This window comes from Balaenoptera physalus (genome assembly GCF_965194825.1).
Source record: "Balaenoptera physalus genome assembly, chromosome: 1".
In the NCBI taxonomy this organism is placed as follows: Eukaryota; Metazoa; Chordata; class Mammalia; order Artiodactyla; family Balaenopteridae; genus Balaenoptera; species Balaenoptera physalus.
The window spans coordinates 162889626-162901680 of NC_138882.1; the positions used below are offsets into that span (position 1 = coordinate 162889626).

The window sequence follows — 12055 nt, forward strand, 5'->3', positions numbered from 1 at the left end:
TATTATTCAGCCCTAAAAAGAAATGAGCTATCAAACCATGAAAAGACATAGAGGAAGCTTAAATGCAGCTTACTAAGGGAAAGAAGCCAATCTGAAAAAGCTATGTACTGTATGATTCCAACCATATGACATTCTGGAAAAGACAAAACTATGGAGACAGTAAAAAGATCAGTTGCCAATAACTGAGTGGATGAGTAGGCAAAGTACAGAGGATTTTTAGTGCAGTTAAACTATTTTGTATGATCCTATAATGATGGATACATGTCTACATTAGACCAAATTCATAGAATATACAACACCAAGAGAGAACCCTAATGTAAACTGTGGACTTTGGGTGATTATCATGTGTCAGTGTAGGTTCATCAGTTTTAACAAGTGTGGTAGAGGATGTTGATAATAGGGGAGACTCTGCACCTGTTATGGCAGGATGTTTATGGGAAAGCTCTGTACCTTCCTCTCAGTTTTGCTAAGTTTTGAACCTAAAACTGCTGTAAAAAAATGTGGTCTTAACAAAAAAGTAATGAATTATTGATATATTCAACAAATGGATGAATATCAGAATAGTTATGCTGAGTGAAAGAAAGTAGACCCCAAAAAAGAGTATATTCTCTATGATTCCATTTAAGTCTAGAAATGCAAACCAGTCTACACTGATAGAAAGTAAAGCAGTGTTTGCCTGGAAAGAGGGGTCTGGGAAGAGCTAGACAGAGAGATTATAAAAGGATATGCAAGACTTGAGACTGTGTCCATGTTCCTTATCTTGATTGTGGTGATGTTTTCCAGGGTGTACGTGATGTATATGGTGTCATGAGTGTATACATATGTCGGTACTTACCAAAGTGTATAGTTTATTGTATGTCAATTATAACTAAAAGTTGTTTTAAAAAATAGGAATTGATTTATAAGTTAATGTCAAAGTAAGAAAAAAAATCAACTGCCAATGGTTAGTCTGTGTGGTAGACATACAAACCAATACACTGAAATGCTCCATGAAGAGGCACTAAGGATATGATAATTTAATAGGATGATTTCTAAAAAGAAAATGTTAAGAACACCTGGAGGGTTAAGGATTTGGAGACGATAGGATGAAAAACAGCATTTAAGCAAGGGCCACTTGAGACACTCTTGTCCTTTTCTTACTGGTGAGTCAATATTTGATGCTTCAGTGGGAAGTAATTTTTTCCCTTTCATTTTACATTTCAGTGTTTATTTTGTATGAAACCCTTCCTAAGTATTAGGGAATAATTCAAGGGGGTTGTTCCTAACCCAGCTGTAACCAGTTTGAGTCCAAAGCATAAACTTTCAGGTTCCATCTCTTAATATCCTTACTGAAAATGCCATTTATTCTTAGTTTGCCTAATCCCCATGGCTTGTTCTCCTCAGTCCTACACACCTCCAAGCAACGAGTTCAAGATCAGCATGAAATTGGAAGCACAGGATCCCAGGAACACCACATCTACCTGTATTGCCACAGTAGTTGGACTGACAGGCGCTCGCCTCCGCCTTCGCCTTGATGGCAGCGACAACAAGAATGACTTCTGGCGTCTGGTTGACTCAGCTGAAATCCAGCCTATCGGGAATTGTGAGAAGAATGGGGGTATGCTGCAGCCCCCTCTGGGTGAGTAACTAGACCCAAGCTCTCCCTAGCCCATTAGTTATCTTCCCTAAATTGTACATCCTGTTAAAGGAAAACATAGGGTCCTCTGCCTATCCCGTCTTTTTCATATGGTGCAAAAGAAAAGGCCCACCTAAAATGAAATGACCTGAAAAATCTGGACCTATCCATTCTACATTAACTTATGATATCCAAGCTTCTCTCAAGCTCTTCTTTTTCTAACAAAAAGCTGCACATTTCATCCTTCTTTATCACTTCCCCTTTACCCTGAGAAAAAGAATGGAAGGAGATCTTGACATTTAACTTGCCTCAAAAAACCATAGAGTTTTCACCAAATCCTACAGTGATAACAGGAAGTGAGAGAAAAATCTCCCAGTAGAAAGGATGACTATTACAAAGATCTGTTATCTCCTTTCCCCTAAATTTTTACTTGGTCCTTGGAATTTTCTCACTTTGAATCAATTATTAAGTAAAATGCATTATTTTACTTAAACTAATAACCCCACTGTATTTTTCTCCTCAAGATCAGATTCACCTTTTTTTTGCCTCAGTATACCTGCATGATTTAGCCCATCTCATCAGTTACTATTAATCACTATTGCAGTGAGTCTCAACAGAGGATAGAGAGAGAAGGGTTATAGGCTATGTTCCCTTCAGGAGGCTGTGCTAAATTAAATGAGCATTAGAGGACAGTATCATTTGAAAGACCTCCCCAGGTGGTTATTTAACATTTTCCTCCATTAAAAAAAATTATTTGTAATGTAAACTTTCAAATGTATACAAAAGTAGAAAAAAATAGCACAGTGAATGTCCATGTATCCTATACACACTCCCTGCCTGCTCCTGCCCAATTGCCTAAACATAGTATCATTTTATCGTTAAATATTTAGTATGTATCTCTCATAGTTAATATTTTAAAAGCATAATCATAGTAACATTATCACATGTAAATAATGATAATTCCTTAATATCAACGAATATTTACTCAGTGTTTAAATTTTCCCTAGTGTTTGTCTATCTGTCTATCTGTCTCTCTCTTTCTCTCTCTCTTTATTCCATTTTCTTTGAATCAGGGTCCAAATAAAATCAACATATTGCAGTTGGTTGATATGTCCCTTAAGTCTCTTTTAGTCTATGGGTTCTCCTTGTCTCTCTTATTTTTTCTTGCAATTTATTTGTTGAAAAACCTAAGTCATTTGTCTTTAAATTTTCCCACAATTAGATTTTGCTGATTGTATCTCTGTGGTATCATTTAACATGTCCTCTCTTCCTAGAAATTGGTAACTAGATCTAGAGGCTTGATCAGGTTAAGGTTCAATTTTTTCATAAGAATATTTCATAGGTGGTGGTCTTTATTAGGAAGCATATATGGTCTGGTTGTCTCTCATTTTATAATGTAGCAGCCATTACTGCTTGTGGTCTAGAGCAGGGGTTGACAGATTTTCTTAAAGAGTCAGGTAGTAAGTATTTCAGGCTTATGGGCCATACCTTCTCCGTTGTAACTAGTCAGCTTTGTCCTTGTAATGTGAAAGCAGCCATAGATGATACATAAACAAATGGGCAAGGATGTGCTCCAGTAAAGCTTTATTTACAAAAACAGGTGGCCAGCCTTCTGGCTATAGTTTGCTGACCCCTGATTTAGACCCATCACTTCATTATGGTTGCAAAATGGGAAATTTTAATATTATCATTCGGTCCACATAAATTAAATGGAACATGTCTATTTAAATAAACTTTCATCAACTATTTGGTTATCCTAAAGTACAGTTCATGCAGGAAAGACAGTTTAAATGCTTGATTCTTTTCTTTATTTACCGATTTTCAAAATAATAAATTGGATTACCATCATCCTCCAAAATTATTTATGGCTAGTGTTGTTGTTGTTGTTTAGTATCATAAACTCAAAGTTTCATACATAATTGATGTGTTTCACTCCATTGCACTAACTGTCCTTATTGATTCTTGAATTATCCCATCTTTGGCGTCATATATATATAAATCATTCTTAAAGTGAAATCTATAAAACAAAGTATATTCAGAGAAATCCCCTTCACCTTATCCCTTTCTTCTGCTATAGGGTAACCACTTTCTTTTAATTTAATAGTTTATACTCCAGTTTTTAAAAAATAAGCAAATATATCCGTATGAGTGTGTGTGTGTACATACATACATATGTATTCCCTGTCTTCTTATATAAATGACAGCATATTATACATACTTTCTTCAATCTTACTTTTTTCATTTAGCAATATATCCTAAAGATGACTTCTTAGTTGTATGAAGATGTTCCTCATTCCTTTTTGTAGCTGCATAGTACCGTAAGATTCTCAACCTACTTTATGAATCACTGTTTAGAAGCATCTTGATAGGCTATTAAAAAATGTAAGTTCCTAGGGATAATGGTGACCATCTAAATCAAAATCTTTCCATAAATTCTCCAGAAACATACAGATCAAAAAGGAAAGAAAATCAAACCACCCATAACTCATGCCTAAACATAACCAGGAGTCAAGAATACCACAGATGGGAATGTAAATTGATACAGCCACTATGGAGAACAGTATGGAGGTTCCTTAAACAACTAAAAATAGAACTACCATACGACCCAGCAATCCCACTACTGGGCATATACCCTGAGAAAACCATAATTCAAAATGAGTCATGTACCACAATGTTTATTGCAGCTGTATTTACAATGGCCAGGACATGGAAGCAACCTAAGTGCCCATCGACAGATGAATGGATAAAGAAGATGTGGCACATATATACAATGGAATATTACTCAACCATAAAAAGAAACTAAATTGAGTTATTTGTAGTGAGGTGTATGGACCTAGAGTCTGTCATACAGAGTGAAGTAAGTCAGAAGGAGAAAAACAAATACCGTATGCTAACACATATATATGGAATCTAAAAGAAAAAAAAATGGTCATGAAGAACCTAGGGGCAGGAGGGGAATAAAGACGCAGACCTACTAGAGAATGGACTTGAGGACACAGGGAGGGGAAAGGGTAAGCTGGGACAAAGTGAGAGAGTGATATGGACATATATACACTACCAAATGTAAAACCGATAGCTAGTGGGAAGCAGCCGCATAGCACAGGGAGATCAGCTCGGTGCTTTGTGACCACCTAGAGGAGTGGGATAGGGAAGGTGGGAGGGAGGGAGACGCAAGAAGGAGGGGACATGGGGATATATATATATGTATAGCTGATTCACTTTGTTATAAAGCAGAAACTAACACACCATAGTAAAGCAGTTATACTCCAATAAAGATGTTTAAAAAAAAAAAAGAATACCACAGATTTCAGTAACATGTTGTCTACATGTTCAGATATAAAGATCTGAAACCACTAGAGCTAGTACCCACCCCATACCAGAATGAAGAGTTTTATGTAGGTAGAAACTACATTAAAAAGGGAGAGGGCAATGGGAGCCTAACACAGCCAAAATCACCCCCAGAAAAAGACAGTCCCATCCAGAGTGGGAAATACTGAAAGAGAGCTAAGAGCTACTTGATTAGAGCCTTGGCTACTGGAGAATCAGAAGAAAGAGAGTGAATTAAAAGAGTGAGGGACTAGAGATAGCAGTCTTGGGAAGACAACTACCTTTGTGGAGAGGTAGCTATAATACTGAAGGAAAAGAAGGAAACCATGGGTAGTAATTTAGAGTTATGCAGGAACAAAAAAGAATCATAAAATCAAAAGACCTACAAACCTTCCCATCCCATCCCAAATAGGCTCATCTACTAAAGAAACTGCATTTCACTATGCCAACAGAAAACTCATGACCCAAGTTCCCTGCCAAAATGGAACATCCTGTTTTTTGCAAGCCCAGGAGAATATAAGACATTTCAAAGGATTAAGAAACAGCAGTCAACATCTATAAAAAGCTTCTACGTGAAGAAAAACAGAAATAGAGGATAAAACCATTTTAACTATTGAAAATTCTACAGCCAAAATCAGTGACTAGCCAGAGGAAAACTGTTGCACAATAACCCATCTCAAATTAAATAAGTATTGACAGATATGAAAAAATACCTTGAATCAAAAATTTTAAGTCAGACTAGAAATGCACAATAGACAAGAAGATGTGAAAATAGAATTGTTCAAACTCAAGAAAAAAATTGAAAGAAAAATAATCTCAGTTGAAGACTCAATTTCAGGGTACCCACTGGGACAATAGATTCAACTGGAAATATAATAAGGGACATTGAGAAGAGAAATAAAAATAAATATTAGAGAAGGTTTAAAAGTATCAGAAAGGAACTGTTAGATATAGAACATAGTCAACAAAGATCCAATGTGTATATGTATGTGTACATATATATTTGGAGTCCCTGAAGAAGATAAACAGAATTAATACTTAAAATTGTAATATAAGGAAATTTTCCAAAAATTAAAGAACACCTAAACCTTCTTATTGAAAGGGCCTACCTTATTCCTGGAAAGATTGATCTAGATTGGTCAACTCTAAGACATATTCTAGTAAAACTATTATACTATAAGAATAAAGAAAAATTCATCTAAGCCTCCAGCAACAAGGCCAAATTACTCACATGGGAAAGAAAGTCAGGTTTGCATCATACTTCTCAACAGCAAAATACAAAGCAAGACTAAGTGGAGCAGCGTTTTTAAGAAATTCAAGGAAAGAAAATGAAAAGACAGGTTTTATATCTAGACAAGCTGTTTTTTCAAGTACTGAGATTATACTGAAAGAGTTTTCAACATGCAAGAACTCAGGAAATATTGTGACCCCAAGCCCTTCCTAAGGAATCAATTATGGAAACAGCTCCATCCAAACAACAGATGATCAATCTAAGACAAAAACAAAGGTAGGGACAAGAGTAGAATAGTATGGTATCAGTCTGGGTCCAGTGAAGAAAGAGAACCCACACAGCAGTTTAAACATAGAAAGTTTAATATATGTGTTAACTATAACAGAGGATTGGAGTGAGGGATTGGCTAGTCAAAAGGCAAGAGAACTCTAAAGAATATAAGAAGAGCAGACATAAGGAGAAGCCACTACACTGGGGCAGAGATAGAGCACTGAAGGAAGAGCCTCCCTTCCCCCATCTCAGGGCTGAGATGTAGACTCCCCCGTTGGAGGCGGCACAACTGTGGCTCACTGGATGAGGGAAATCACTGTGGTGCCACAGCAGTGGAACTTGCTAGAACTCTGTCCTCCAGGGTGCTGAGAAAGCTGTTCATGGAGAGGTGTGTTTCTGGAGAAACTCTGCTACAAAACCACTTAAGATGAGGAGGGTGGTGCTGCTACTGGCTGCCCTGCACTCCCGGACCTGGGCCACAGGGGAGATGGGGTGCTGCAGGAGCCTGCCAAGCCAACACAATGCAGCCAGAAAGCAAGCCCCTTTCCTCCTGTCGTATCTGTAGATGGGGTCCCGGGTATCACTTAAAACTGATAAACCAAATAGTAGAAGCCTAAGTGAGGAAATAAGGGAATTAAGGACATTATAACATATGTTAGTATAAAGGTAACTACTAAAACAAAATTCCAGAACTTCCTAAATACCAAAGGAAGAAAAAGATCAAGAAACAGATGACACAAAGAGATGAACTAAATATGGAAAATGCAGTAAATAAAACATAATGTGACAGAGTTGAGACCAAATGTGTAATTTATATTAATAAATGTAAATGGTTTTAACTCACCTATTCAAAGAAAAAAATTTCAGATTGGTGCTCAAAGTCAAACCCAACTTTATACTCTGTACAGGAGACATACCTAAAGTAAAGTGAGTCAGAACAGCTGAAAATAAAAGGATGATCAAGGATATATGAAGGAACGTCAAACAATATAATAGCAGAGGTTACAATTCTGTTATTAGACATGGTAGAATTAATAAAATAGATATTATGGTAGATGCAAGGAGACATAGACAAACACACTAATAGGAGAATTAACACACCTCTCTCAAGACAAGACAGACCAAGAGGACAAAAAGTAAAGGGGTTGAAGACTTTAATGAATAAGATCATATGTGTGTGTGTGTGTATGTATGTATGCATATCAAACTTTATACCCTGGTAAATGCCCTTCCACCTTGAAATTTAAAACTCTTTAAACAAGTTTTGTTTGAAAAATGGAAATATAAACCAAAATTTTAAAATTCCTAAAACATAATGATAATAAACCTCACATCAGAATTTTGAGATACAATTAAAGCAGTGGTTGGAAGAAAATTTATAGCCTTAAATACCTGACATAAAGGAAAATGAAAGGATAAAAATTGCGAATTTAAATTCCCAATTCAAAAAGCTAGAAAAAGTTACACTCCAAAGCAAATACAAAGGAGAAATAAGTAGAAGAAAAAATAAAGATAGAAAGAGAGATTAATGTGGTAGAAAATAGAAAAGCAGTAAATCAAAATACTGTTTCTTTGGAGAAAACCTCAACAAAATAACAAACCACTAGTTAGCCTAATAAAGAAAAAAAAAGAATAAGCACAGATATACAAAAGTAGAAATGACAAAGGCGGGGAATAGCTCTATGTAAACTAGGAAAGCTAGGTGAAATAGGAAAATACTGTTTGTCAAAATTGACCCTAGGAGCATCACGTATGTTTTCAAAGCACTTACATTAAAGCACTGCATGCAGATTATTTTAGAGGGAAATCCTACAAAACCTTGAAGACCAGATAATCTCAATGCTACTTAAGTTGTTGTACGTCAGTGATACCCAGCAGAACTTTCTGTGATGATGGAAATGTTTTGTGTCTTTGCTGTCCAGTATGGTAGTCACCAGCCACATGTGTCTATAGAGCACTTGAAATGTGTCTACTGCAACTAAAGAATTGAATATTTAATTTTATTTTAATTATAATTTAAAGTTAAAAACCTATGTGGTTGGTGGCTACCGTACTAGACAGTGCATTTCTAGATCATAGAAAAAGGAAAATATCCAAATTCTTTTTATGAAGCAGGTAGAACTTTGATACTTAAACCTGATTTAAACACACGCATGCACACACACACACACACACACACACACACACACACACACACACACAGCCTCATGTGTGAATATTATTACAAAACACCTAAATAAAATACTAGGAATTAGAGTTCAACATATTTACAACAATAACTCATCAAGACAAAGTAGCTTTTTTTTTCTGGGAATGAAAAGAATATTTAACTTCAGAAATATCATTAATGGACTTCACCATATTAAAATAGCTAAGGAAGAAAGTCATATGAACTTCAGCAAAAATCAACACACTACTGAGGACTCACATTTCTCGATTTCAAAACTTACTACAAAGCAACGGTACTCAAGACATTGTGGTACTGGCATAAATTGAACATAAACTTATAGATAAGAGGATTAGATTTGAGAGTGCAGAAATAAACCCATACATTTATGCTCGGTTGATTTTCAACAAGGGTGCCAAGATAATTCAGTAGGGGTTTTCAACAGCTGGCACAGGGACAACTGGATATCTACATACAAAAGAATGAAGTTGGACCCCACCTCCACACCATATACAAAAATTGACTCCAAGTGGATAATAGACCTAAATGTAAGAGCTAAGGCTATAAAACTCTTAGAAGAAAACATGGGAGTAAATCTTCATGACCTTGGATTAGGCGGTGGTTTCTTAGATATGGCACCAAAAGCACAAACAACAGAAGAAAAACTAGATAGATGGACTTCAAAATTAAAAGCTTTTGTGCTTCCAAACACACTATCAAGAAAGTGAAAAGACAGCCCACACGATGGGAGAAAATAGGCAAATCCAAAAGGACAGAGAGTAGGTTAGTTGTTTCCAGGGATTGGGATGAAGGGACAATGGGGGGTGGCAGCTAATAGATATGGGTTTTCTTTTTGGAGGAGTGATGAAAATGTTCTAAAATTAGATAGAATGATGTTTCATAACTCTAAAAACCACTGAATCGGACATTTAAAAGTATAAATTGAGTTACGTCTCACTAAAGCTATTATTTTTTCAAACTCACATGTCCGATTCAACAAAGAGTATTGGGAAAACTGGATATCCACATGCAAAAGAATGAAGTTAGACCTTTACCTTACACCATTATACAATAACTAACTCAAAATGGATCAACAACCTAAATGTAGGAGCTAAAACTGTAAAACTCTTAGAAGAAAACATAGGGGAAAAGCTTCATGACATTGGAATTGGCAATGATTTTTGGATATGACACCAAAAGCACAGGCAACAAAAGAAAAAAATAGTTAAATTTGACTGCATCAAAATTTAAAATTTTGTTTATCAAAGGGTGCTTTTAACAGAGTGAAAAGGGAACTCATGGAATGGGAGAAAATATTTGCGAATCATGTATCTGGTAAGGGGTTAATATCCAGAATATATTTTTAAAAACTCCTTCAGCTCAACAACAGCAAATAAATAACCTGATTAAAAAATAGGCAAAGGACTTGAATAGACATTTCTCTAAAGAAGATATACATGTGGCCAGTAAGCACATGAAAAAATGCTCAGCGTCAGTAATCATTTAGGGAAATACAAATCAAAACCGCAATGAGATAATACTTCACACCCATTAGGATGGCTATTGTCAAATAAATAGAAAATAACAAGTGTTGGTGAGGATGTGGAGAAATTGGAACCATGTGTATTGTTGTGTATTGGGAATGTAAAATGGTACAGCCACTATGGAAAACAATATGTTTCCTCAAAGAAGTTAAAAATAGAATTACATGTGATCTAGCAATTCCACTTTGGGGTAGATAGGCAAAAGAATAGAAAGCAGGGACTAAAGGAGATATTGGTATACCTATATTTAGCAGCATTATTCACAATATCCAAAAGGTCAAAACAACCCAAGTGTCCATTGACAGAAGAATAGATAAATAAAATGTGGTATATATACACACAGTGGAATATTATTCAGCTTTAAAAAGTAAGGAGATTCTGACACATGCTACAATGTGGATGAATCTTAAAGATATTATGCTATTATAAATGAAATAAGCCAGTCACAAAATGACAAATGCTGTATGATTCCACTTATACAAGGTACCGAATATAGGCAAATTCATAGCGACAGGAAATAGAATGGCGGTTGCAAGGAGCTGGGAAAGGGGAGAGGGGAATGGGGAGTTACTGTTTAATGGGCAGAGTTTCATTTGGGGAAGATGAAAAAGTTCTGGAGATGGATGGTGGTAATGGTTACACATTGATGTGAATGTACTTAATGCCATTTACTTTTGAGAAAGAAGGGGAAATACACATGTATACACACACATGCACATATATATAATGTACATGAACTTACATATATTTTGTATACTTAGTTTTATAAAAAGAAACACAGGACTGTTAAAACCAGAAAATAATGAAAAGGTCACCTATTGGGAGTGTCTGGGAATAGGGTGGAAAGCATAGAAATGAGAGTGAGACTTCTCTAAAAATACCCTTTTATATTCTTTTGACTTTTGAATTATATAAATGTCTTACTTAATACATAAAATTAAACCAAAAAAAAAAAAGATGAACAAACCATATCCTAAAATTGACTATAAACAGAAACAAACTGAACTCTGTATCAAATGGATATCATAACCACATTGAAGAAAGAGTTCAAACAACTTGGACACAGAACCTTCACAGTACACCCTCAATGGGACATATTTCAAAGGAAAATGGAACTGCAAAGAAATTCTGACTTTTTCTTAATAATGTTAGTGGTTTCACCCTAATAATCTGAAACTATTTTGCATGTATTGAAGATAGAGCAAATGAGTAAATAAGATACAAGTATGGGATGGAAAAGATGAAGAAGAACCCTTGCAGTGTAGGATTTGAATTGGAGGTTTGTTTTGAACTCTTAACTTAAAATAGGTATATAAGTATATATTAATATGTATTAAAATATACATAAATATATATTAATATAATACTTATTCACTTAGAATATATACGTATGTATATGTATATATTCTAAGATAATACATGTATATGTATATGTATGTATATATGCCAAGCTCTATTGAAAAGGCCTGGAAACAATGACTCCTCAGTAGCAATGGGAGCACCTTGATTTGATTTCTAAATCCCATTCTCCACTAAAAGGAATCATGGCTTCTTGGAGCAATGGCTGATTCCAAGACAGAGCAACAGAGAAAACGTAAGGTGAATCTGGAAGATCTTATTTTGCCAGAAAGCAAAGAAGTCTCAAAGAATGATGGGTACATATCAGAAGGATACAGGAGCCAGTTTAAAGGGACTCTGACTAGCCAAAATTGGAAAAATATGACCATCAAAGAGAATAATAAAAATAGAAGAACAATAGTAATAGTCTCATGGGTCCCTAGTGATACACAAGGAAAAAAATTAAAGTTGCAGAGAAAGTTCTTCTTTACAGAATATCAGCTAACAAATATAAAGAATGATAGAAAATTATCATTTTGGCAACCACCATTTTGATGGATTCA

The 12055-nt window shown here is 35.4% G+C and overlaps 1 protein-coding gene across 14 annotated transcripts in view; it reads left to right on the plus strand.

The window, feature by feature from the left end:
- The window catches only part of SCMH1 (Scm polycomb group protein homolog 1), a 198017-nt gene that overhangs the window by 78169 nt on the left and 107793 nt on the right, over positions 1-12055 (plus strand). For all 14 annotated transcript variants that reach the window (XM_082466140.1, XM_082466139.1, XM_082466147.1 and 11 more), the window contains one exon: positions 1384-1618. In XM_082466140.1, the coding sequence (XP_082322266.1) occupies positions 1420-1618 (199 nt within the window). In that variant the 5' untranslated portion in view covers positions 1384-1419. Of the gene's footprint in view, positions 1-1383; positions 1619-12055 lie in introns of those variants that run through there.